General features: G+C 43.8%; 1 protein-coding gene across 1 annotated transcript in view; it reads left to right on the top strand.

Moving 5' to 3' along the window:
* The first annotated feature begins 3946 nt into the window (after positions 1-3946).
* FBXL17 (F-box and leucine rich repeat protein 17) overlaps positions 3947-25650 on the top strand; it is a 317887-nt gene continuing 296183 nt past the window's right edge. Inside the window, exons 1-4 of the mRNA XM_035562595.2 lie at positions 3947-4672; positions 22010-22132; positions 24441-24698; positions 25363-25494. Coding sequence (XP_035418488.1) covers positions 3947-4672; positions 22010-22132; positions 24441-24698; positions 25363-25494 — 1239 coding nt within the window. The remainder of the gene's footprint in view (positions 4673-22009; positions 22133-24440; positions 24699-25362; positions 25495-25650) is intronic.

The following is a 25650-nucleotide window of genomic DNA, read 5'->3' as shown; positions in this document are numbered from 1 at the left end:
TTATGTTGGTGATTTTTCCCTTCTTTTTTTCCCTTTCTAAATCTAAATCCATTTTTGTTGTTGTGGTGGTGTTTGTTTTTTTTTTTTTTTTTTGTGTGTGTGTGTGTGATAGAACTATTGGTTCTTCTACATATTACAAATATCAAATCTGTGTTTCTGTCTGACTTACCTCACTGCCTATCTCGCTTACCTCTGCCTTTATAGTAATGTCATCTTAAAAACCATGCTTCTCATCTTTTTTGGTTGTTGCAATATTCCAGTTTTCTTCTTTCATGAAACGTACCAGAATTCATCTGATTAAATGCACTAATATGCGTTCTGTTTATTGTCTGAGTGAAATGCTCCTCCATATAAGGGAGACCAAGGAGAGAGCTATGAATGTTTACAGCAGAAAAGACATTGGAATTGAGTTTACAAATCTTTGTGAAACAGTTAAATAACAAAAATAACAAAAATAAATAAATAAATAAATAAATGAAAGAAGTATGAATGAATTTATGAATGAATATGAAGTATGAATGAATGAATTTATAGAGCAAAACCCTGGTCCTTCTGAATCCAGCAATAAAATTGATAATTAATCTGGATTTTACCTAGAGCATTTAATCTTAGAAATAATATATATAGATATATATATCAATAACCAGCATGTAACTAACAAAATCAATCTTCTTGCTCATTTGCTTATTAAGTATGGTATTCCACTTCATGTAGCTTTGCCCTTTATACTATTAAAGTATCTTTAGTAAGGTTTTGGATGTCTTTGTAAAATATCTAACGTATTTTGAACATTGTGATAGTACAAACAATGACTTCGTCATGTTTTCTCTGTTGCTGTAGTTTGTCATTCCTTTATCATATTTTAGAAGGTCAGAAAAACATTGCTGTCCAAAACGCAAAACGCTGTCCCTTTTCCTTAGGCCCTATCAATTTTCTGCTGAATTCTAGTACCAGATACTTTAGAAGAAGGCTAAAATATCTGGTATTAGGCAGCTCTAGAAAAACCCTCCACATTTAGTGGTTATATTTACGAAACATGAGGGTTTATACCCTCTATTCAACTTATTCTAACTAGAATTTAAGTGTGAATATTATTATTATTAGCTACACAAAATTTCAGTACTTTTTAAATCCTATTAATCTTACTGCCACAATTATATTTTGTTTCCCAAAATAATCACATTTGATTATCAGTACATTTAGATGTTTCACTTTCATTTATTGTTTCCTTTTTATTTCATGAGCATCTAATAACTAATAGTCTGTGTAGTCCAGCAGCAGTACTAACAGTGGTGTACACTTAGTGAAAGACTAGGAATTATGCAGCACACATAGTGAAACAAATAGGACTTTATAAAAGACAGCACATAGTTTCCCAAGGGAATACTGCTAGGTAAAAAAAATCAGTCTAATGACACTCCGTACCTGACATTCAGGTGTCTAAACATGGGATATACCACACGGCAGCTAAAATGCCTTCTTGGCCTGCAGCTGCTGCTCCAGAGGGCCTCAGCTGTGCCCTCCATCAGCTGTCCCAGGCCTTTCCAGGTGACTACCTGGAGCATCTGATAACATGTTAGAACAGTTGAATCCCACCCCCTGGCCTGCTTTTCACAGTGCTCATCAGTTGGCCAAAAAACACGATTCTACAAATTAATGTTAGAATTGGCTAAATCCTGATTCTGACAGAGAGGTAAAGTGCATTCAGTAAATTAAAATATCAACCTAGCAGATGGGCAGAGGAGGAAGAAATGTGCAAGTAGAAATTAGAAGCTACTTATTACTTGAAAAGTTTGACAAGGGAGGCTGAAATCATTAGGAGAAATCCCTGGTTTGCAAGGCTTAAAAAAGTAAGATGACGATAGTGTCATACTGCCTAAATCAAAAGACACTCTACCAACTGAGTTGCTGCTGGTTTTCAGCCTGACATCTTCTAGAGGGAAAAAATTACTAACATACATGAGAGTTAACATTTCTAAAGAGATTTCTCTAATAAAGAATTCTTAGGGGTCCACAAAACTGAAAGACAATAAAAACAAGAATAGGCCTATTCACAGATAAAGACAATAAATTTGTCTGAACGTAAAGCTATAGAAAAGAAACATTTACTGTATCTAATTCTGTACTGCAAAAATGAAGCCATTGGTAATTCACATGATAATTTTCTGTGACTGTTCTGCCATCATTTGTCATCACGTCACAAATATTTGTACTATCTGTAGTTGTACTGACTGTGAATTTATGTTTACCTCTGTTGTGGATTGAACTCAGCCAGCAGCTAAGCAACAACAAAGCCACTTCCTCCCTCCCTCCCCCAGGAGATGAGGGAGAGAATGGGAAGACCAACAGTGAAAAAAATACATGCATTGAAATATAGAAAGTTTAATAAAGAAAGCTATCTGAAGGTGAAATTACTTAGGAAAGGCGGAACTAGAAGAGATGATATCTTCCTTGTCTGTGTTCTGTGAAAAACAACATATTTCAAAAGGAGGCAGCAGAGGTGGATCACACCGAGGTAAATACTGGAGGAAGATTTCCATACGTGAGATATATGTGTAGAGATGGTATGTATATGTTTCAGAATAATGGACCAACATATCTCAGACTATCAGATATGAAAGCAACATACAGAAGTCAGTCACCTTTGCCAAAATTTCTGCAGGAAATACTAATATATGATCACATAAGTAAAGGCAATGTCACGACGACGCTTCAGAAGTTGTCCAGACAGATTTAATCATGAGCTTTATTTGGAATATTTGACATCATAAGCATTTATTCTGAATGCTGTTCAGTTTGAATGCTTGAATTTGACTATTCTTGTTCTTTTAGAGTTGTCTTTGCTCATATGAAAATATTGAAATTTGAGGGAGGAAAGGACCTTGCCAAATTTTTGTCAACATCTGCTGCAATTTATATTGATGGATCTCAATGAGTTATTAACTCAGGTAAAACATTCTATTACTCTACTTTTATCCAAAATATTTTTCTTATGGCTAACATATTTTTACTGAACTGTTGAGATGTAATAATACAGGTATCAGACAAAAATAACAGCACCACAGGTGTTTTAGACCTTATATATGGTTTTTCGTGGGCAACAAGCCACAAGATCTCAGTCATATTATATAGGACTGTGCACGTCTGCTGTTGGCCTTTGTTACTTGACGATAATGCTAGATCCTAACCGTAGCTTGCTTTGTCCCTCCACTTTCACTCAGGCAAACACCTTTCACTAAAGGCAAACCTCAGCGTGTACTTAAAACTACACATGTAAGTCACCTTATGTGAATGATTGGGAACTGAATGCTGACACACACAAGTCAAATTTGCCAAGCATGTATTAATGCAGTAGCTGGGCCCACGGTGGCAAGGTGGCACAGGCAGACGGGCTGCGAGCAGGCCCAGCCCCTGTCTGCGGCCGGGCAGGGTGCAGCAGGGAGCAGGGCACGGGGCAGTGCCGGAGACGATCGGGGGCTTTGGCCGGAGAAAGCACTCGGTGGCCTCGGGGCCGGCCGCAGCCCGCTGCAGAGCCGCGGAGCCACCCCCGGAGCCCGCAGTCCTGCGCAGCCGCACGCACTGCGCCTCTCCGCCGCCTTCCCGGCCGGTTTTGCCCCAAATCCCGTGTTTTCTGCGCCGATCTGAGCACCGACCCGGCCCTCTGCACCGCCTCCCAGCCCCTCCGAAGCTTTCCGGAGGGCGCCGAGCTCCTCCGGAGGGCTCGCAGCGCCCCCGCCGGCCGCCGGCGCCCGTGCCCCGCAGCGTGCCTCGGCGGCGGCAAGGGAAGCCTCCCTCCCTGTCCCTCCTTCTCCCTCCCCGCTCCGCGTCCCGGAACCCAACCCGCCCCGCCGTCCCCCGGCGCCGCCACCTGCCGCCGGCAGCATGGCAGCGCCCGGCGCCGCCCGCCGGTGACGCCCCGCGGGCCCTTTCCGCCGCCGCCTCCTATATGGGCCACCTGCTCGCCAAGGGGGCCACCAGCCGGAGCCGGGACAGCGCCGCCGCCACCCACCGCCGCCGCCGCCGCCGGCGGAGGAAGGTGGCGGCGCGGAGCCGCAGCTGCTTCCTGCGGGGGCCCTGCATGCTCTGCTTCGTCGTGCACGGCGCCAGCCCGCCCACTGCCGCGCCCACGCCGCCCGGCGGGCACCCGCTGCCGCCCTCCGCCCGCCGCCTCCTCCTCCTCCGCCTGCCGCCCGCCGCCTGGCAGCCGCGGGGCCGCCGCCAGCGCCTGCTGCTCTCGGGCCTGCTGCCCTCGCCGCTGCGGGGCCTCCTCCCGGGACCGGCCGGGCCGCCCGCCGAGGCGCTCTCCGACATGGTGTGCAAGCGCAAGGGGGCCGCCGGCCTGCCCGCCTGCCCGCCCTGCAAGCAGCCGCGCTGCAACGCCGCCAGCGCCGCCGCCAGCGCCGAGACCGAGGCCGCCGCCTGCCAGTGCCCTGCCGGCGAGCCCCAGCCCCGCGCCCTGCCCTCGGACGGCGCGGACGGCGGCGAGGGGAGCGGAGGGGGGCAGCCCGCCCCGCCGCCGCCGCCGCCCCCGGCCGAGGGCGAGAAGGATCCGGAGAAGGAGAGGAGCGGCCCGGTGGGCTGCCAGGAGCCGCAGGAGCACCCCGCAGAGGGCTGCCGAGAGCCGCCGGCCGCCCCCGACATCAACCAGCTGCCGCCCTCCATCCTCCTCAAGGTGGGTCGCGGGGCTGGGGCGGGGGGGGCGGCCCCGAAACGTAGCCGTCGGCCTGATAAACCCCCCAGGGAGCCGAGTCCCTTCAACCACCTTCGTTGGCAGCCTCTTACTTTGTATCTTCAAACCCCAGTCTTGCCTTGTGTCCCATGGCTCTCCCGCTGTTACTGTTCTCTTTTCAAGTAACTTTTCACTTTTAAGCTACTCTGGCGGTCTAGTTAGTATGTCCTCGTGTTTCTTCACCTAAACCTGAGGTAAAAACACACTCCTGGCTGGAGCTGGGGTCTGTGATGTCCTCCACAGGGATGCAAGCGTGTCTTTACGTGCTGGGGGTCAGAGCTCGGAGTCCTGGAGCAGTTTACTCTGGGGTCAGATGGCTGAACGTAAAGCAGGGTGTGATAATGGAGGAGTGAGAGGCAGGGCACTCGTCCTATCTGTGAGCAGATCTGTGCTGCTCGTTGTGCAACCCCGGTGTAGGAGGTAGTTCCCGAACGCTCACTCTGCTGTTGTCAGACACTGGCCGTCTACTCTCTATCGTGCACATCATTTTGTTTTGTTTTTTGAGGTGCGTATATTGATACGTGTCACCTGCCTTGTAAGGGCACACCGTGTTTTATAGATTCACTACTCTAATTCTCTTTGGTAGTGTTGTGGTTTAATCCGGCCGGCAGCTAAACACCACACAGCCGTTCACTCACCCTCCCCCCTACCTCTCTGGGAAGGGGGAGAGAAACAAGAGAACTGTAGCCTGTGGGTTGAGATAGAGACAGTTTATTAGGACAGAAAATAAAATAATAATGTGTACAAAACAAGTGATGCACAATACAATCGCTCACCACCCACTGACTGATGCCCAGCCTATCCCCGAGCAGCCGCCCCCCCACACCCCGGCTAGCCACCCCTTTATATTGTTCAGCATGATACCATATGGTATGGAATACCCCTTTGGCCAGTTTGGGTCAGCTGTCCTGGGTCTGTCCCCTCCCAGCTCCTGCTGCATCCCTAGTCTGCCCGCTGGCAGGACAGAGTGAGAAGCTGAAAAGTCCTTGGCTTGGTGTAAGCACTGCTCTGCAACGATTAAAACATCAGTTTGTTATCAACATTATTCTCATCCTAAATCCAAAACATAGCACCCTGCCAGCTACTAGGAGGAAAATTAACTCTATCCTAGCTAAAACCAGGACAGGCAGATGTATAAAAATCATGAACTGTCATATTTGAATTAGTCTCTTCTCTGATTGCATGACTGAAAGTTGGCCTTGTAGTTTTACTAGAGTCCATCTGTTGGCCACTGTTAATTTAAGACCGTGTTATCCCTGATGTTATTCTGTTTTAAGATTTGAAATCAACTGGTACACCTTAAACATTTTTTCAGATTAGTGGTATGACTTCTTCTGTAGTTACTTCAGCACTCTTCAGTTTCATGTTTTTAAAAATTGTAATCTAACTCTGTCATAAACCAGCTCTTTTAATAGTGAGGATATGTCGTGCCCCTCTCACCTGTGGACTAGTTTAAATGCTTTTCTGGATAGCTTTCTACTTCGCACTGAAACAGTACCTTGATGGTATCTGTACTTCCAAGTTTTGACTTGTTCCTTTCCTACTGGTCCCCCACTCCCAGTAGCTGAGTCTCTTTAGTCTCTGTACCCTAGCTCCTTCTGCAGGGTTTTTGAAGAATCTTGCCTTTAATACTAGCAGCAAGGAATAAACTCTTTACCTGTATTCTTACATGTTTTTTTAGTTGCCCCTAAGTCCTTAGCTAGATTTGTGTGTGTGTGGTGATTGTTGTTTTTGTTTTAGGTGTTTCCTCGTCATCATGTTCTGTTATGGGACTTTTAACTGTAGATTTCTGAGGAGTCTTCTTGTTGACTGGATTATACAGGGGCCTAAAGGCCTTAACACCTGCTGGGTTTTGGTACAGATACTATGTCCTAAATGTGAACCCTTCTCCAAAGATCCTACTTTATTATGGGATGATGGGAGACAAATATACACAAAGTCTTAATAACCTTTTCATAATAGTCAGTGGAGGAAAAAAAACTTAATACAAGGACAAGCAATGACAGCTTCAGGACCCTGTCACAGAGGTGACTTGGGACGTTCCCCACCAAGGAGGAAACAGGACTCAGCAATAGATTTACAGTTTTACTAAAGTTTGGTGATGATCATGAGACCCCTCCTCCATTAGGGAAATGAGGAGACAGCTCCCCCACTGCAGTTTGCAGTAGTTCATATGCAGTTTGCAATAAAACACTGGGCAGACGTGTCTGGTTGTGCCCCCACAGCAGTGCTGGCCCCTGGGCCATCTCCTCTCCTTTTCAAGCAGAGCAGGGCTCCTGGCATGGGACAGGTATGGCTTTCTGTTGCCTCCACCCTCCGTTACATCTCCCCGAGTCCTTGCTCTTTGCTGAAGTGTTCTCAAAACAGGACTTGGGGTGTTTTTGTCGGATAATCAGTTTGCTGCTCCTGGTGCATCCCATGAGAGTGCTCAGGACAGTGCTTGCAGCTCTGGGCAGAGGCAAAGCGAGTGGTGCCTGGCTGCCATGAGAACAGCGCGCCTTCCCCCACGGACAGGTAACGCAGGGCAGGGCAGAGCGGCGGGCACTTTACTCACGGTCTCCTCTTTTGGCCACCCATGCCTATGCCTTCCTCAATATCAGAGCACATCATACATAACTTGAAAATGCAGTCTGAGTTTTCATGGGCAAGCAAACAGTCCATACAAACAGCAAGAACATTTAAATCAATAAAATTACAGCAGGGTGTGTCACTAAATGTAACGTTTCAGTGACCCTGGGTGACTATTTTATAAAGATATCATACCAGTAGCGTTTTGTAAAAACTTCTTCGTGCTCAATTAGCAGTTTCGAATTGAATTTCCCGTCTTCAAACAGGATTTTACACACTGCTTTGTCAGCTCTTGATTATAGAATAATAGTTGTTGTTTTTTTTAATCTGACTCAGTCATTATTCTGTATTTGTTCTTACAGTCCATCTCAGCTCACACCAAACGGAATGCTATATTTGTTTTTATCTGTTTCTGTAATCAGTAGCATTCATCTTTCCTACTGCCTTAATCCTTAACAATGATTAAGGATTAAAAATAGCACCACTAGTAATATAATTAAGCCTGTGTTTACTACAGTTAATGACAAGTATATTTTTCTTATCTCGGACCATGCAATTGTCTTTTTTCATATAATTTCCAAAGGATGGAAATAGTTTTGACTTCTTTAGTCCTGACAAATTTTACATCAGGATGATGTATCAGAGTGTTTTTTCCTTTTACGTGTACAGCAGAAAAGGAAGTGAACAATACCAAAATAGGCCCATCCCACCTTGGGCTTAGCTGATTTTTCTTTTCATTCATACATAATTACCTGGTTCATAAGGGTGCATTTTCCCTTCTAAAAGACACTGGTTGCTGTAGCTGAGCTTGACATTGGGAGGATTTTGTGTAAGTACGCATTTCTGACAAGTATGGAGTTAGCCTCTCATCCCCTTCCCAGAAGCTAGTCTGTGCAGCTACTTAACTATTTGGAATCTACAAATTTATCCCAAATAATACCTCAGCTGGCATTAATCATGTCTGCTTTGGCCTCCACCTTATATGCATTAAAGCAATAGATGGGGCATCTGTCCACTTCAGATTGGTTTCTGCTCAAATTTTAGATAAGCTATTTTTCAATTTTACCTGACTGTTGTGGGCGAAAAGGGTTATGCAATTGTTGGGTGATGCCTAACGTTTCATATAACCTTTTTAAAACCTGAGCTCTGTAATGGCTCCCGTGGTCTGAATCGATCCCTTCTGGGGTTCCAAACCCAGTCACTACATCTTTTAATAAGAACTGTACCATGCTTACATCTGCCTTTCAGGTTGGGACAGTTGTTTCTTCAGTCTGTGCTGCCACTAATCTCTTCTGGGAGATTAGTAGTTTCTAACAAAATCTTAATCTGTTCAACATTCGCTGTTTGGGTGCCACTTTTGTTTCTGCAACTGTCCTATAGCACGGCAGATAACAGAAGCATATTTCAAGAGTGTGTAGGTGTTCACTTTCTTCCCCCATGCTTCCCCTCAGGCTTCTGTCAGGGCTGTCAGCTCAGCTGCATGAGCTCGGTGTTTGTGAGAGGCTCTCTGCTCCTAGTACCTAGTTCCGAGTTATAATGTCATACCTTTTTACTCTCCTTCCTTCCAGATCATAAGATGATCCATCTACAAAAGCAGTCAAGTCTGGAGTTGGCAGGGGTATATCTGTAAGGTCTGCACTTACCTTCTCTTGATTTTTGGGTGACCTCTACACAGCCATGATGTAGTTCCCCTTCATCTGGTAACTGTAATGAGGTAGTTGGGTGCAAGATGTTTCACCTTCTCAAGAGGGTGTTCTTTGCTGTTGGCAACAGCAGTCGGTACTTCTGGAGTCTCTGAAAACTCTACACTTGAAACGCACATTTAGTTAACTTCAGTTTGACTTAGAATCACAGAATGGTTTGGGTTGGAAGGGACTTTAAAGACCATCTAATTCCAAACCCCTGCCATGGGCAGGGACACCTCCTGCTAGAGCAGGTTTCTCAAAACCCCATCCAGCCTGGCCTTGAGCACTTCCAGGGGTGGGGCATCCACAGCTTCTCTGGGCAGCCTGTGCCAAGGCCTCACCACCCTCTGAGTGAAGAATTCCTTCCTTTTATCCAATCTAAATCCACCTTATTTTAGTTTAAAACCATTCCCCATTGTCCTGTCACCACAGTCCCTGACAAAGAGTCCCTCTCCAGCTTTCCTGTAGGTCCCCTTTGAGTACTAGAAGGCCACTGTAAGGTCTCCCCAGAGTCTCCTCTTCTCCAGGCTGAACATCCCCAGCTCACTCAGCCTGTCTTCATAGGAGAGGTGCTCCAGCCCTCTGATCATCTTCATGGTCCTCCTCTGGACTCACTCTAATGGGCCCTTGTCCTTGTGCTGGTGTGAGAAACATCTCAAATAATTTTCTTCAGACAGGACCTTCTGTGAAAGTATTTTATTTGCGATTGCAATAGCAGGCGTCCTGTCAATCAGGAGTGCATTGTAGTAAACATATCATTAGCTTTATTCCCTATTACCCGCCGCCTGGTCACCTCCCCTGTTTCCTCATTGGCTGAGTACTACAGGTTCACAAGCTACTCGACGCTCCTCTATACCATATTTGTACAATCTTTCTTTTTTTTCAACCCTTTAATTTCTCCTTTCTTATGTTTTGAGAACTTGTGATCTTTGTTTTACTGTTCTCACACTGCTCATCCTGTTTTCCTCAAGCTTCTACCTTATTTTGGAACAGTGAGGCCTTGCACTGTCCACTTATCTACTTAGCATTTCTTCTTATTATGACTACACAACTACCTCGGAATACAGAAAATTAATTCTCTACTGCAAAAACACAACTTTGTTTCTCACACTGGGTGCCCCAGAGCTGAACACAGGGCTCCAGGGGAGTCTCACGAGAGCAGAGGAGAGGGGGACAATCACCTCCTTCACCCTGCTGGCCACGCTGCTTTTGGTGCAGCCCAGGTTTTCTGCACTGCAAGCGCACACTGCTGGCTTATGTTAAACAGCCCTCACAGCACCCCTCAGCGCTCCCAGGTCCTCCTCAGCGCTGCTCTCAATCCATTCTCTGCCCAGCCTGTATTTGTGCTTGGGATTGCCCCAGCCCAAATGCAGGACTTTGCACTGGGCCTTTGTTAACCTTATGTGAGGTGTTTACAATCAATGGTTGTCCTAACACAATGTTCTGATAATTTTCTTGAAAATCAGTGCAGCTGAGGCTGTTACTCTAACACATACCTGCATGCATTTAATAACTGGGCTCAACAGTAACCCACTGGGTGCATCCCAGCCAAGACCCCATAGGCCACTTGTGTTCTTTCATGCACAAATAAACGGAATGGCTTACTGTAATTTGGCATCCCAAATGTGGGTGCTGTCATCAAAGCTTTCTTCAATGTTACAAATACTTTGTCAGAATCTGAAGTCTGTTACAGTGCTTCTTTGGTGTCTGCTTTTGCACAGGCCACCAATGGTGCAGCTATTTTGCAAAGGACGGATAAACAGGGTGTGCAAAATCCCGCAGTGCCTAAAAATGCTCTAATCTGTTTCTTTTTTATAGGCTTAAACATATACTGAATGTATATTATTCACTCTGAAGATGTTTTTCTGCCTCTTTCGGATAATGCATATCCTGTATATTCCACTTCTTTACAAAATAGTAATTTAGCTTGGGGAACTTGGTGGCCTCTTTCAGCTAAAGCAACCAGTAAAGCCTTTCTATCCTTTACGCAATTTTCCCTTTTTGAACTAGCAATTAGCAAATCAACAGCATGCTGAGTCTGCACAGGGTTAATTGGTAATGGGACACTCTGCATGTCTAACTAAAATCTTTGAAAATGTTGTAGTTGATCCTGCAAATCCTTGTGGTAATGCAGTCCACGTTATTTGTTGCCCCTCTCATGTAAAGGCAAATATATACTGAGAATCGTTATGTATTGGAGTACTGAAGAAAGCTCCACAGAAATCAATTACAGAGAAATATTTCACATCTGCTGGTTATTACAAGGTTAATGGATCAGAGACTACTGGGTGGGGTATTACTACCTATTTATTAATTGCCCTTAGGTCTTGCACAAATCTAAAAACCATCTTCCCCTCTGAGTCAGGTTTGGACTTCTTTACTGATAGTATTGGTGTATTACAAGGAAATTCACAAGGGGTTAAAGTTCCTTTCTTCAGAAACTCTTCAGTCATTAGCCATATTCCCTCTAGCCTCTTGTAGCAACAGGTATTGCTTTACGGAGGGAGGTTTCCTTTCCTTGGATTCCAGTTTAACTGGGGTTACTGACTGATCATCCCACCTCTATCAAACTCCATGACCACAAAGATCTCGGTACATCTTTCAGCTCTTGAGGGATTTTGTTTATTTTCTCCTGGCCTACAAACATCACTCTTAGAACATTTTTCCTCTGGGAAGTTTTAAAGTTATACCTTCAGGGGCACATAGCAATTCTGCTCATAATTTATACAGTAAGTCCAATAAGTCCCACCCTATTAAGTCTGCAGGCACTGATTCTAATAACAAAAGAAATGATCTGCCGATAGTGGGCCTATTTGTACCATCACATCTTCTATGGTTGAAACACATCTCTACCTTTCTGCTATACCTGCTATATTTACTTGTCCTGTTACATTGGAGCTTGCTGGTTAGGAGGGATTAAGTTGCCCTGCTGTGAACTAAATAGGGATAAGCCTTATTTCCAATTTTATATCTAATACTGGTTCCTTGGATCTGCCTGGGAGGTGTATTTCTGTTTGTTTCCACTGAGGCCTGGGTATCTGGTATCTGTCTTTGCATAACTTCCTCACCTTGTTGCCCCCTGCGTTTGGCTTCCCTAAATCGTGGTCTGCATCCCCTTCTCAGGATGGCTGGGCTTTATCTTCTCCAGTCTCCTGGTAGCTTGCAGTAACTGCAGCAATCTCGTGTTAAATCAATCTCTGTGCTGATTTCTGCTCCTCTGATTTCTATCATTCCTTTGCATCCTTGTAAAATCCCTTCTAAATAAGGCTGCTGCCAGAAAACTTGCCTCTTCCTTCTGCTGCTTCCTCTTCTGTCTAGCTTTCTCCTTATCTCCTGCATTACACACCAATGTGGCTACACTCATTACTTCTTCCATTGATTTACCTTTGCGTACTGGGAAGCGTGTAGTAAAATGTTTCTTCATACCTGGGGCTGCTTGATCTACAAATAATGAGACAACCAAGGGCCTATTGTGTTTGGCTACAGGATCTATTTCCCCAAACACTTGCAGCTGTTTCTCTAACCTAGTTAGAAAAGCAGAGGGATGTTCCTCTGGCTCTGGCTGACAATATTTTTCCTTTGTCCAATTTACCATTCATTTTGCTGCCTCTGTTGCAGTTATTAACCTATTTTTATGAGTTCTAGGTTCGTCAGCCCCAGCCTGTGTCTGGTAATTCCCACCTGGTTCTTGTTCTGGCTGTGTGGTTCCATCGTGCTGGGCTACAGCCCGTTCTCTGTTCTTCTGCAAAATCAAAGTATTTTTTCTTCATCCAGAGTAAACAAAGTATCAAGCAACTGACAGACATCTGTCCATGCTGGATCTTATGCTCTACATATACTTCTAATCACCTGTAATACTTTTTCTGCGTCCTGGGTCCCCTGGTATCCGTGGCATTTGTTTCCATGCCACTCAATCTGCTGGACTGAAAGGCCCACATACGCTGTGTGCTGCTGCTGCAGCACCCGGGGCAGGCGGAGGGAGCACGTCCTCCTTTAGACAGTTCCCGTTAATACAGCTCTGCTATGTGGAGCACAAAAGAGAAATTTTCTCATCTTCCTGGTGTTCGTAAGGCCTCTGGTGGAGTACTGCATAAGGCACAGGGGTCTGCTTGGAAAGCCCACAGACAAATTGGAGAGGAGTCAAAGGAGACCTAGAGGCTGTGGAAACATGGCCTGTGATGACAGCTTGAAGATACTGTTCAAACTGAACAACACTTCTGTTCTAAGGGGAGACTGACACACTTCTGTTGTGAGAAAATCGATAAAAAGCTTTATCGTGTTCCTGTTATTTGTCATATAACAAGAAACATTATGTTTAATTTGATGTGGGGGAAATTTCGGTGAGATTCTTGGAAAATGACACACTGTGAGAACAGTTAGTTCTGGCAAAGCTTGTTTCCTGTCTTTGAGGATATGTAAGGTGCTGGGATTTTTATTTATTTATTCCTTTTGAACAAGTGGGATGGCACTATCAGGGATGATCTAGGTGTACTTGACTTGCTCCACAACAGGGAAAGGAGCTTTTGGAATGAATGGTTGACCTTTTTGACATCTTCTCTATCAATTTACTACTTTTTTTGAGAAATCATGAACACTTTCTGCTCTGTTTGCAGCATAGACATTGATTTTTAGCTCAGAGGTAATGTGCAGTGAATGGAAGATGTGTGTGTATTTTATTTAGCATAAGACTTTCATAAATGCATTATTGTTATTTGGAGCACTACTGGTTCCTTTTCTTGCATTTTTACTCAACTCATTGACTTTTTTTTCCCACATCGTTTCCTTGCTTTACTAAGATTGCATGTGTGCTTTTGATAATGTTGATACTAAATTTCTAGCACTGCATTTAAGATTATCTGAGTGATATAAGGAGGGTTCATTTTTTATTTAAAAAAAATAAAGATACCATGGTGCAAAAGGCATCAGACAGACCAGAGCTAGGATCTTTGGTTTTAAAAACAAATCACATGGAAAAAAAAAATGGATATACATATTCTAGTAGTTTGGTACTTTTTTTGTCCTGGTCAGAAGACAGAGAGAGGGATCAAAATACATTACTCAGATTGGACTTTATCCACAAGTTCAGAGTCACTGTAGCAATGCTGTCTTTTTTTCCCTCTTAAGTTAGTGTTCCCATCAGTTTGTGCTGTCTAAAACTTGTTTCAAGTATTGAGAATAATGGAAGAGGTTTCAGCAACTTTGTGGTTGATGCAGAGAGGTAAATGATCTTTCAATCTTAACTAGTCTGATTAACTTCTTATTCTTTATCCATGTCCAACACGATGCCATTGATTTGTTTTCGTGAAGCTCACTGTGACTCTATGACTGCAGTAGGGAAATGAACCAGCTTTAACTGCACTGTGCTGTGGCTGTGTGACTTGCTGAACTTATGGAAGCGCATGGGAAGGGCATATTTAGAAAAAGAAAGGTATGCTAGTAGAAGCAAAGGTAGTGTGGACGTTATTGTCAGTAGTACAGTTCTGTAAGATGTCTTAATATGTTCTGTGATCTGTTGCAGAATTGTAAAAGCAAGTAGTTGTCTTGCCTTCCAAAGGTATGTGCGAAAAGTCGGGTTTCACGTAAGCATGTAGGTTTTCACATTACAGAATTACTTGTGTGATGGGGAAGACAGAAGTCTTGGGATGAAGTTACTGCTTCTCCTGAGGGCAGGTGCCTTGACACTCACCCTTGCCGTGGGGCCTAGCACGCCCAGTAAAACTTTTCCTAATAATGTTTAAGTCTTTCTAGGACTGCTCTACATCCCTGAATATGTCCATATGTGTTACGGAGAGGGGTAATAATCTTACAAGTTGGGCACTGTTTGAATACGAAGTAAAGTAATTGCAAGGTGTTTTCATTTCCTATGCATTTATCCATTTAATTTGTTCAGAAGTGTCTGTGTTTGTTCTTTAACAGATTTTTGACGTTTCATCACCTCCATCTTAAACTGTTGTGGTGATTCACAAGCAGCACAGGCATCTTGTAGTGAGGACAGCGTGGGTAGCTGGGATTAAGACTATCAGCTCTTTCAAGTAAAGATAATCTGTTTATTAGTCGGAACCCTTTCTTTACATTAATATGAAAGGTATGGCATCGGTATCTCCTGTTAACTTTGTAGGGACAGAAATTAAAGTTGGGTTTTGCATTGCAACTAGGCCAGTCTGTTAGCAAGTGGCTGCTAAGAGCAGCATCCATCACTTTGTAACCTCTAGCTGCATATTCCTGCTGCTTCCTTTTTGCTCTGTAGGGTAATTGTGTAATTGCAGACTGAGTTGATTCAGCTGGCTAATCAGACACCAATCTAAAGTTGCAAACTCTTACTCAGGATCAGCTACTGTCTCTGAGTGTAGCTGCTTGTTGTGGTTTAACCCGGTCGGCAGCCAAACACCACACAGCCGTTCGCTCACCCTCCCCTCTCCGTCTCTGGGTTGGGGGAGAGAAATGGGAAAGTGAAGCCTGTGAGTTGAGATAAGGACAGTTTATTAAGACAGGAAAATAATAATAACAATAATAATAATGATAATAGTACTACTACTAATAATGTGTACGAAACAAGTGATGCACAATGCAATTGCTCACCACCCGTTGACCGATGCCCAGCCTATCCCCGAGCAGCCGGCCCCCCACCCCGGCTAGCCACCCCTATATATTGTTCAGCATGACGTCAGATGGTATGGAATACCCCTTTGGCCAGTGTGGGTCAGCTGTCCTGGGTCTGTCCCCTCCCAGCTCCTGCTGCACCCCCAGCCTGCTCGCTAGCAGGACAGAGCGAGAAGCTGAAAAGTCCTTGGCTTGGTGTAAGCACTGCTCTGCAACGATTAAAACATCAGCGTGTTATCAGCACTCTTCTCGTCCTGATCCAAAACATAGCACCCTACCAGCTGTGGGAATAAAAATGTTGTTTTTGCAGAGTTACATTGTTTAAAGGTAAGGAATGGGGTATTGAGATACGCTTGCAGTGATAAGAAAACTTAGCAGGTGACCTTGTAAAATGCAGACAACCAGACTCCTTAGAACAATTAGGTGAAAATCACGGTGTCAAGTCAGATAAGTGAAGAAACATTACCACTTCAAACAGTAAAAAAGTCAAAAGAAATTTGAAACTTAATAGGCCGGCAGCTGAAGGCCATGTATTGTCTGCGAAGCATCGGATAGGTTGTGAACCTGGATTACCCAGTCAATGGGGAAACAGGGGAGGGTCCCAGCCATCGAGAAATAAAGTATATAAACCGTACTGTGTGACTAGTAGGTGCGCTCCTGCTTGTGGGACGCCCGCCATTGCAATTAAATTACTACTTCACTGAGATCCTCACCTGAGCCTAAGCTATTGGCTACAGAGTGTTTCTCGCAATTTGGGGGCTCGTCCGGGATCCAGTCACCTACCGGCGAGCCCCACTGCCGCAGCAGCAGGAAGGCATGTCCTGCTGATTTCAGCGGTCCTGTGCATCGATGGTGGCGGTTCTGCGGAGAGCTGACAGAGGGCCCGAGACTGATTAGAGAGGCAGGATCCATGAAGTAGTGGGGAAGGGAAGAAAGTAGGCACCCCGGGTTTGAGAATTGATCCGGTCACCCTGTGCACAGACTGTGGTAAGAAATATTAAGTATTGCCTTGGGGGTCAGGTGAGACTCTGTGTGACGTGTGATTGAGACGTACTTTGGTATGAAGCGAATATGGGGTCCTGATCTGCGGTTCCGTAGCTCTGCGAGGGGCATGGCCGGAGACGGACGAAGCATGAGATAAGGGAGAGAAAGGAAGAGTCTCGGGAAATTTGGTGTACGGTAAGCCCTTGCATGGGGAAGTGCTTGGCAGCACACCGGGGAAATTTGGTGTGCGGTACCCCTTGCACGGGGAAGTGCTTGGCAGTACACCCCCATTTTCCAGAATAGGAAAAATGGGAAATATGAGTTCCAGGGGACAGGGAAATATCCCTGGGGGAGTGCCTACTGACAGTTCTTCCTGAAGAATTATAAGAAATTGGAAACATAATCCCAAAAATTAGAGGAGATGATAAAAGAAGAAAATGGTTAAATATTGCGTATCGGTCTGGACAAAAGAACCAATTAAGGAAACAGCAGTATTTTGGCCAAAATATGGGTCTGATGAAAATTCAGGCTTTAAAATTATATGTAAACAATAAGATTCCTTTTTCGGAGAAGGAGTCAAGTTACGCTCCCTATAATCCTAATATTGCACCGGTGGCAGCAGCAGTCGCTCCAGGAAGGGAGACAGGGACTGCAATTAACACTGTTCCTAGAGAAGAGCGTACTCTAGGCTCTGGCAAGAACTAGAACAAGGTAGAAGAGAGATTGAGAATTCTGCCTTCCCTGATACTAACAGTACTAACACTGTGTATCCTCTTAGGTGAACTCCCCCCCCTCCTTACCAGCAGAGAGGTGTTCGGGTTTTAAGAAGGAGATGAAGTCTTTAATTGAGGACCCCATCAGGCTAGCTGAACAATTAGGCCAGTTCTTAGGACCTAACTTATACTCTTGGGGGGAAATGATGTCTATAAGTATGTTGTTTACAGGGGAAGAAATGGGAATGATCAGGAGGAGAGCTGCTACACAAGAATGGGAAGGAGCTCATCCTTTGGGACCGGGGGTAATACCTGCAGAGCAGGGGTGCCCACCTGCCGATCCTGGCTGGAGTGGTGATAGTGCGCAGCACAGGGGTCATGTGGGAGACTTGGGGTCGGGGTGGGGGAGTGCTCGGGGATGGGTCCCGGGGACCCGGTGTCCTGGGGGCTCTTAAGTTCATTTTGTGGTTGGAGCCTGGTCAGATACATGGGGGGGGGGGGGGGGGGGGGGGGGGGGGGGGGGGGGGGGGGGGGTCCGGATGGTGGGAGGATGTAGTGAACAGTCACTGTGGGGGGCCTTCCTGCGGGAGGCCCTGAAGGTGTATGTCAGGAGGGGAAATGAGAAGGAAAAGCAGAGAGCGAAACTAATGGTATTGACAGTGTAGCAGGTAGTGAGGCAGAGGGTTGGAGAAAGAGGAAGAAAATCTTCAGGGGGAGAAAGGAGAGGAAGAGAGATGAAGGAATGGCAGGCAAGGAAGGCTGCCTGTGTTGCGGCCTGAATCCTAGTGGGGACAGGCTTTGATGGGATGTTTTCAGCATCCTGGAGGGAGAAAGGTGTGGAATTAAGCTGGCCAATGACTGAGCCTTTGGTGAAAGTACAGGCTGGAGAAAGATAAAAAGAAGCCTTGGAAGGGTTATTGAAGGTGTTAAAGGTGTGGTATGTAGTGTTTGACAGAGCTGTTTGAAGTTGAATGAGCAGGGAAAGAGGATGTAGGCATTATCTAAGTAACAGTCTAGAAGTTTTGGTATATTTGCTGTGGCGTTTGGTCAGTTTCCCAAGGTTCGAGAAGGGGGGTACGGGGGGGGGGGGGGCAGCCTGCTCCACCAGGAGCCTCTCCACAGGCCGCAGGGGGCTTCGGCTCCGGCACCTGGAGTGCCTCCACCCCCTCCTTCTGCGCTGACTTTGGTGTCTGCGGGGAGGTTTCTCCTCCTCGCTCTCCCACCTGCTGTTGAGCAGCAGCTTTTTGTTTGTTTTTCGTTTTCTTGGATGTGCTCTCACAGAGGCACGGACTGCCTTGCTCATGGCTTGGCTCTGGGCAGCGGTGGGCCCCCTTGGGGCCGGCTGAAATTGTCCCTTATCTGCCACAGGGTGGCTTCTGGGTTCTTCTCACGGGGGCTGCCACTGCAGCCCCCGAACCCTGCCATTGAACCCAATACACTGGGGCAGCTAGGTCATTACTGGCCTGTAAAGTATCAGGGATTAAATTAACTAATGAAACCCTAAAAATTGAAAAATAAAGCAGAAGGCCTGGTCCTTGAACACCTGTGGTTTGTGTAACTTCTTGTGGGCCTGCGCCTTTCCCTCCTGGAACTTGGAGTGCAACAACTTTGTCAGCACCTGCTTTTCCCTCTAGTGGCTCCCTCTAGTTACTGTTTCTTTAATAAGCCAATTTGCAACACCTGCAGACTCGTTACTTGTCTTTGCAGCTAGAGATGCATACTGTGTTGGCTACAACATGACCTCAAACACTTTCAGATTTTTTTTTCCCCAAATAATATTGTTAGTGCAGAAACACTGCCCATGCCAAGTACTGGATCAAGCTGGTGTCCTTTTTGTTTTCGCATTGCTACTGCTGTCTCATGCTGGACTTAGCAGTAGGTCTGTGATTTGGTGTGGACATTCAGCTTTTGGTAGGATGGCAGTTTAAATAAAAATAATGCAAAGGCTTTCTTACTTATATTGGCAGCTGGATTAGCAACAGCCTTTCCAGTTCTGTGTTTGCTGTGTTCTTGTTTAAAGTACTTTGTGCTCTCGTTTCTCAAAGTAATGGTGATATTTTCCTAATTGAGCATATTTATTTCCCACTGTAGCAAGGATTGGCTAGTTTAAAGTAATTTATACTGCCAGCCTCAGCATCCCTTCTTAGTATTAGCTACAGTCAGTCGGATGTTCATCCAAACATAGCATGGATCATGTTGCCTTGTTCTCTTCAGAGATTTTTGTAACTTAAAAGGTTTGGTCTTCTGTTTCCTGCTGGCAGTAGGAACTCAAGTTCCCTACTGCTTTAGTAGCTTAGAGTTGCAGAGAATCATCAGACTGATTTCTTTTTCTAATGGCTAAAACTACACTGTTGCAATAGGAATATCAGATGCCAAGTCTTTCTGTTTAGTGCATTTTCCCAGCTTGACCAGAGATTATGGTATTTTTTGGATGCTGATCACAGCCGTCTCCTTGCTTTGTGCTCAGAGTCACCAATCCAAAGAACTGAAGGGAGGAAACAGGCATTGTTTCATCCACATTTGTATCCCATGTTCCACTGATGCCCTGATGGGAAACCCTCATTCACTCTGGTGATGATCAAGCGCAGGGGCTTTCAGGAGGATAGGGTCCACGCAGACTCCTAAAGGATGGTAAAGAGTCCTACGTAAGAGACTTGACTTTTTCAGAGGTAGGAGAAAACGTTTTAAATGGTGAATCTTGCAAGCAACTGCAGAAGGTGGGGAATTTGACTCTTCCGTTTTATCACTGTCAGATCTTTCAGGACTGGCCAAGCACCTCCTCATTCCCAGGAGGCCTTACAATGAAGGAAATTATTTGAGTTACTGGGTATTATATTCTGATCCTTTACTTTAGAAATCTAACGATTTTTGAGACTAATTGTCCTATTTACTGCAAAGATGATGAAAGTGTTGTTCTTTTGTTTGTTCCCTCTTTAGGACAGTTTAATCCAAGAAAATGAATAGTTAATCTTTTCTCTGACTGTTTTTTGTGTTTTCTACACATCTGATGTGTCCATAGGAAACCACTGGACTTCCAGGTTTTCTTGAGCACAGTGCTTGAGATTATCCCTAGTGCCTCTACTTAACTGATGAGGACATCCAAGTACTGAGAGGGAGGACTCTTTCATGTTTTGCAGGCTGTATTCCTTTACATGTATCCTGATGCTATGATTGCCTTTTTTTGTTGTTGCAGGATGACTTGCAAATTAAAGTTCATTTGTGGTTACAGAGTGTATTCACATTTAAGTCTTGATACACCTTTTCAATCTTTTTAACAATAGTACTTCTGGGGAAGGACTGAATATAATAAAAACAACAGCGGCTTATGAGCCTGCTGTAAAGTTGCAGTTAATTCTTTGTTTTGCAGGCTGTTACAGCACTCAAAACCTTGGGGTATAAAATGTGAATTCTGTGTTAAATACTATGAATACTTTGTTGAGGCATAAAATGTGAATTCTATGCTTAGTTTTCCTGTATGACACTGATTTGCTCTGCTGATTTACTCCACCATCCCATGCCTCCTTCCCCAGAAACTGATGTTCTAGTGCTCTTATGATGTTTTATTTCTTTACTGAATTGAAAAGATAGGAAAGGTCTTTCTATCTGATACAGAGTAGAAATGAGAACACCTTTCTTTACTTTGTGGAGTACAGACTGGGAAAAGAACTCACTGAGAGCTGCCCTGCAGAGGACTTGTGGGTTCTGGTGGACAGAAGTCCCAACCTCAGCCAGCAGTGTTTGCTTGTAGCCCAGAAGGCCACCTGCATCCTGGGCTGCATCAACAGAGGGGTGGCCAGCAGGTGGAGGGAAGTGATTGTCCCCCTCTGCTCTGCCCTTGTGAGGCCCCACCAGGAGTGCTGCATCCAGGTGTGGGGCTCCCAGCACAAGAAGGGTGTGAGGCTGTTAGAGCAGGTCCAGAGGAGGGTCCCAAAAATGATCAGAGGACTGGAGCACATCTCCTGTGAAGTAGGACTGAGAGAGCTGGGGCTGTTCAGGCTGGAGAAGAGAAAGCTCTGGGGAGACCTCATTGTGGCCTTTCGATACTTAGAGGTCATCTGAAAAGAATGGACTCTTTACTTGGTTAGGTAATGATAGGACAAGGGGAGTTAGTTTATTTAGTCTTAAACTAAATGAGGATAGATTTAGACTAGACATTAGGAGGAAATTCTTCACTGTAACGATAGTGAGGCACTGGCACAGGTTGCCCAGAGAAGCTGTGGATGCCCCATCCCTGGAGGTGTTCAAGGCCAGGTTGGATGGGGCCTTGGCCAACCTGATCCAGTGGGTGGCATCCCTGCCTATGGCAGGGAGGTTGGAGATAGATGATTTTTAAGGTCCCTTCCATCCCGAGCCATTCCATGATTCCTATGGCTAGCAAATAACCCATGCAGGCTACAATTGGATCTAATACTGTATTTATAATTCTTGAAGTATGCAATCTCAAAAGCACATTCTAAATTTTGTCTAAGAAATGAGTACATAAGTTGGACATATTTTGTTGTGGGTTATACCAATGTGACATACTAATATTGTCAGCTGTTGTGGTGTGTAGGTTTGTATTATCGTCCATGACTCATCTAGTTGTGTGTAACTTCTAGAAGAGTCAAGCATTGCATGCTAATATTTCTCCATCTTTTACAAGACAGGTTAATAACAACAACAACAAAAAAATGTTTCTCAAGTGTGATGACTTCTGACAAATACTACTTTTTTTTCCCCTTTCTTTACAGATATTTTCCAATTTATCCCTGAATGAGCGCTGCCTTTCAGCATCATTAGTGTGTAAATATTGGCGTGACCTGTGTTTAGATTTTCAGTTTTGGAAGCACCTGGATCTCAGTAGTCGTCAACAGGTATGAAGGCATTATTGTGGAAAAATTGTGTTTTGATGGCTTAGAATTTGTTCTCAGAACTTGTACTTCTGACCAAAGACAAACAAAAGAAACCCATTAAGTGGTGATACGTGTGCTTTCAATAAGTTTCGTACTAGAGGCTGAAAATGTCAGAACCCTTATATTAACTGTTTTGACTGTAGCTTCCTTTGATTGTTGTAAAACAGCATGAGCACAAATGCTGTTTGAAGTGGATTGTGGGTTACGTGTCTCAGGTCTACATCAGGTAGTGGTAGTTATATCCGTAAGAGCTATCAGATCTTATACTGATTGAGAGATGTACTTGTAATTTTTGAGGATGCTTTAGTTTGAACAATGGTTCTCCAGTTGGTCCTTGGTCTGTTTGCTTTAACAAGTTTTGATGATGCCACTGATGTCTTCTCCTACTGAGAAGACAGATTTTGTCTTTTTGATATTTTTTTAGCCAATCCTAGACTTAATATTTCTGGGATTCATGGATTTTGTTTAGTAAGATTCTTACAGAGCCTAGACTATCGTGTTTGGAGAAGTTGTTTAAGGGTGCCTGTGTTGTTTGTCCATCTAGGCTTCTTGTTACTTTGTTAATCACAGAGCTTTGTAAAAACAATTTCTTGGGAGTTTTATGAAAATAATGGATACAGGGGAATGGCTGTTGCAGGTTCCCATTTCAAGAAGCTGTTCGTCTGGGTTGGGCATAGAATGTACATGGGATATTATTTTCAGATCACCAATTCATAGAAAACCATACAAGTTGTCTTGCTTGTAGAGTTACTAACTAACGTAATTCTGAACCACTGTGGAAATGTTATGTATTAAATTGTCTGATTTTTGTTAAGTGACTCCAAAGCACACTCGGACCAGGGATCCATTTTCTTTTGTTGTGAAAGTACTGTGTGTCAAATCACTTCCCTGTTCATTGTCTTGAGACGTAGCTTTATTTCGACTGCAAAGGGTTGGTTTGTTTGTTTGTTTTTTAAATGTTTTTGGCTATTAGGTGTGTTAGGATCTCACTGAATTTTATTAGTTTTGGCATTGCCCTAAGAAACCTGTTCTGCCAATTCCTCAATGAGCTCTTGAACAAGGTTAAGCACAATTATTAACTGTCCTTGTGTGTGGAATGTTTGGTGGCTTTTTTGTGTGTGGGGGGGGGTCGGGGGTGGTGCTTGAAGAGATATTGTATGTGTTTTTTATTTGTTTGGTAGGTTTTTTGCTTTTTTTTTTTCAACTTGTCATGTTTTCTAGCTAACAGCTGTCTGATGAAATAACAAGAAAAAGATCAGACTTGCTGCTAATGGAAAACAGTTTGAATGCAGCAAAGAAAGTGTTTGTTTCTTGACTATGTAAGAGAAAAATGGAAAGGATATATGTTCCCCTCTGTTGCTGTCTCCAGGCTTTAAGCTAAATCTCATCCGTGCTAAATGGCAGATAAGTATTGTATGGTTTTGATAGACAGACTTTTTCATGTATCACCTCAGGTGTTTTGAAATTAAACTTCTTTTCAAAGCACGGGAATTTAATGTATTTTGTCTTACCTGGTTTGGTTTTGTTTGTCTTGTTTTAACTTATATGCTTCAGCACGAAGAGTATCTTACCTTTCTTGCTTGCTTTGTAGGGCTGGCATCTTCTAAAATTATTGACATGTTAGTTAATATGTGCAGGCACAAAGCGGATGTCTTTGTTCTTCAAAGGAACTCTGGGAAAATAGTGGATGTATCTTTGATTTAATGGTCTTTCATCTGCTAACATTTAAAATGTACGAGTATTCTGTTCTTAAACTGAGCAAATCACTGGAGGAAATGTCTGTTTTTGAAATACCTTTCTTTCTGTTATGGTGTCCTTTCCTTCTCTTCTCTTTTGTTCACTGGTACCTTGGATTACTGTTTTCCATTGTTAAGAAGCCCATTGTCACGTGCATCACTAGTATTTCCCGGTTGGCAAGCAGTTCTTGGATGATTGCCGGGGCCTAAGTAAAAACTTGTTGCATTTCAGAGACACAAAGCTTTTACTCCTCTGTAAATGCTACCTTAGGTAAGTAGAGTGCTGATACAGAATCCTTCTCTTCTAAAGAGTGGAATTCATTTCGTATAGAATGTGAAGAGGACAACTAGTGTTGGAGCAGAATTCTTTAAAGTTAGCTGTTAAATTGGTTATAGCAATATGTTCCTCATAACGCATATCTTTCCATTATTTCAGTAGCATATGCAAACACATCTTTGAAACAGTTTTGTGTTAATGGAATAAAAGATGCTTATAGATGAAATTAAATTTAAATATTTGGTTTTGCTTGCAGGTCACTGATGAACTGTTGGAAAAGATAGTATCAAGAAGCCAGAATATTACTGAAATCAATATTTCTGATTGTCGCAATGTATCTGATAAAGGAGTATGCATATTAGCATGTAAATGTCCTGGACTCCTAAGGTATACCGCTTACAGGTGTAAACAGCTTTCTGACACCTCCATCATCGCAGTTGCCTCTCAGTGTCCACTTATTCAAAAAGTGCATGTAGGCAATCAAGACAGACTCACCGATGAAGGCCTAAAGCAGGTAACCACCCATTCCACACATTACTTTCATATGTTTAGTCCTTCAGCTTCTCAGCAAATACGAACAGGGATATGGAGGAGGAAGGTACCCGTTTCACGGATTTAATAGGGGCATATATTTTCTAGAGACAATATATACTTTTTTTAGAGACAGAGATCAAATCCTTTCAAAGTGAAATCTCCAGTTTACCTCTGGCTCATGGAGCTTTACTGGACTTAGTTACTATTTGGAACCAATATTAAAATAACATTGTTTGCAACACAAAAGCATGTGATTGAGATTTTTCAGGTATGCAAGAAGATTTCATTCTTCTGTTAATAGTGTGTAGGGTCAGCTATGAAGTAGTTATATTAAATCAAATATCCTATTGATGGTCTAGTATGCAGGCATTTTTATTTGCTTAAATATGCCCTATAAATTATGCAGTTCTGATGTGCAACTCTTAGCTTCTTTTTGTTGACTGTAGTTAGCAATGTCATTTTGTCAAGTGTATAATTATAATCTTTCTTGTTTGTATATAGTACTTAAAAATCTGCAAATAAAGATCATTTTTAAAGGGGCAGGGGACAACACAAAAATCTTAACTCCCAACACTTTCTAGCTCAGTCAAATCCTATTGGTTTTCTTTATTTTTAAATACTTGCTTTGATTTCATTAATTGCAGCTGGGTTCAAAATGCAGAGAATTGAAAGACATTCATTTTGGGCAGTGTTACAAGATCTCAGATGAAGGAATGATCATTATAGCTAAAGGCTGTCTGAAGTTGCAAAGAATATACATGCAAGAAAACAAATTAGTAAGTACATGTCAAGTTGTTTTTTTTTTTTCCTATGGTATTTTCATTGTCAAAGCTTTCTCTTTTCATCAGTTTAAAACTTCTGTCTGAATTCACTGCTTTTTGGCAGTGAACTGCTTACAAATTTCTTTTAGCTGTAACAACTTTGGTTCTACA

The sequence above is a fragment of the Cygnus atratus genome, chromosome Z (genome assembly GCF_013377495.2).
Source record: "Cygnus atratus isolate AKBS03 ecotype Queensland, Australia chromosome Z, CAtr_DNAZoo_HiC_assembly, whole genome shotgun sequence".
Taxonomy (NCBI): Eukaryota; Metazoa; Chordata; class Aves; order Anseriformes; family Anatidae; genus Cygnus; species Cygnus atratus.
Note: the sequence above shows the minus strand (reverse complement) of the source record. Positions and strands in the feature narration are given on the sequence as shown.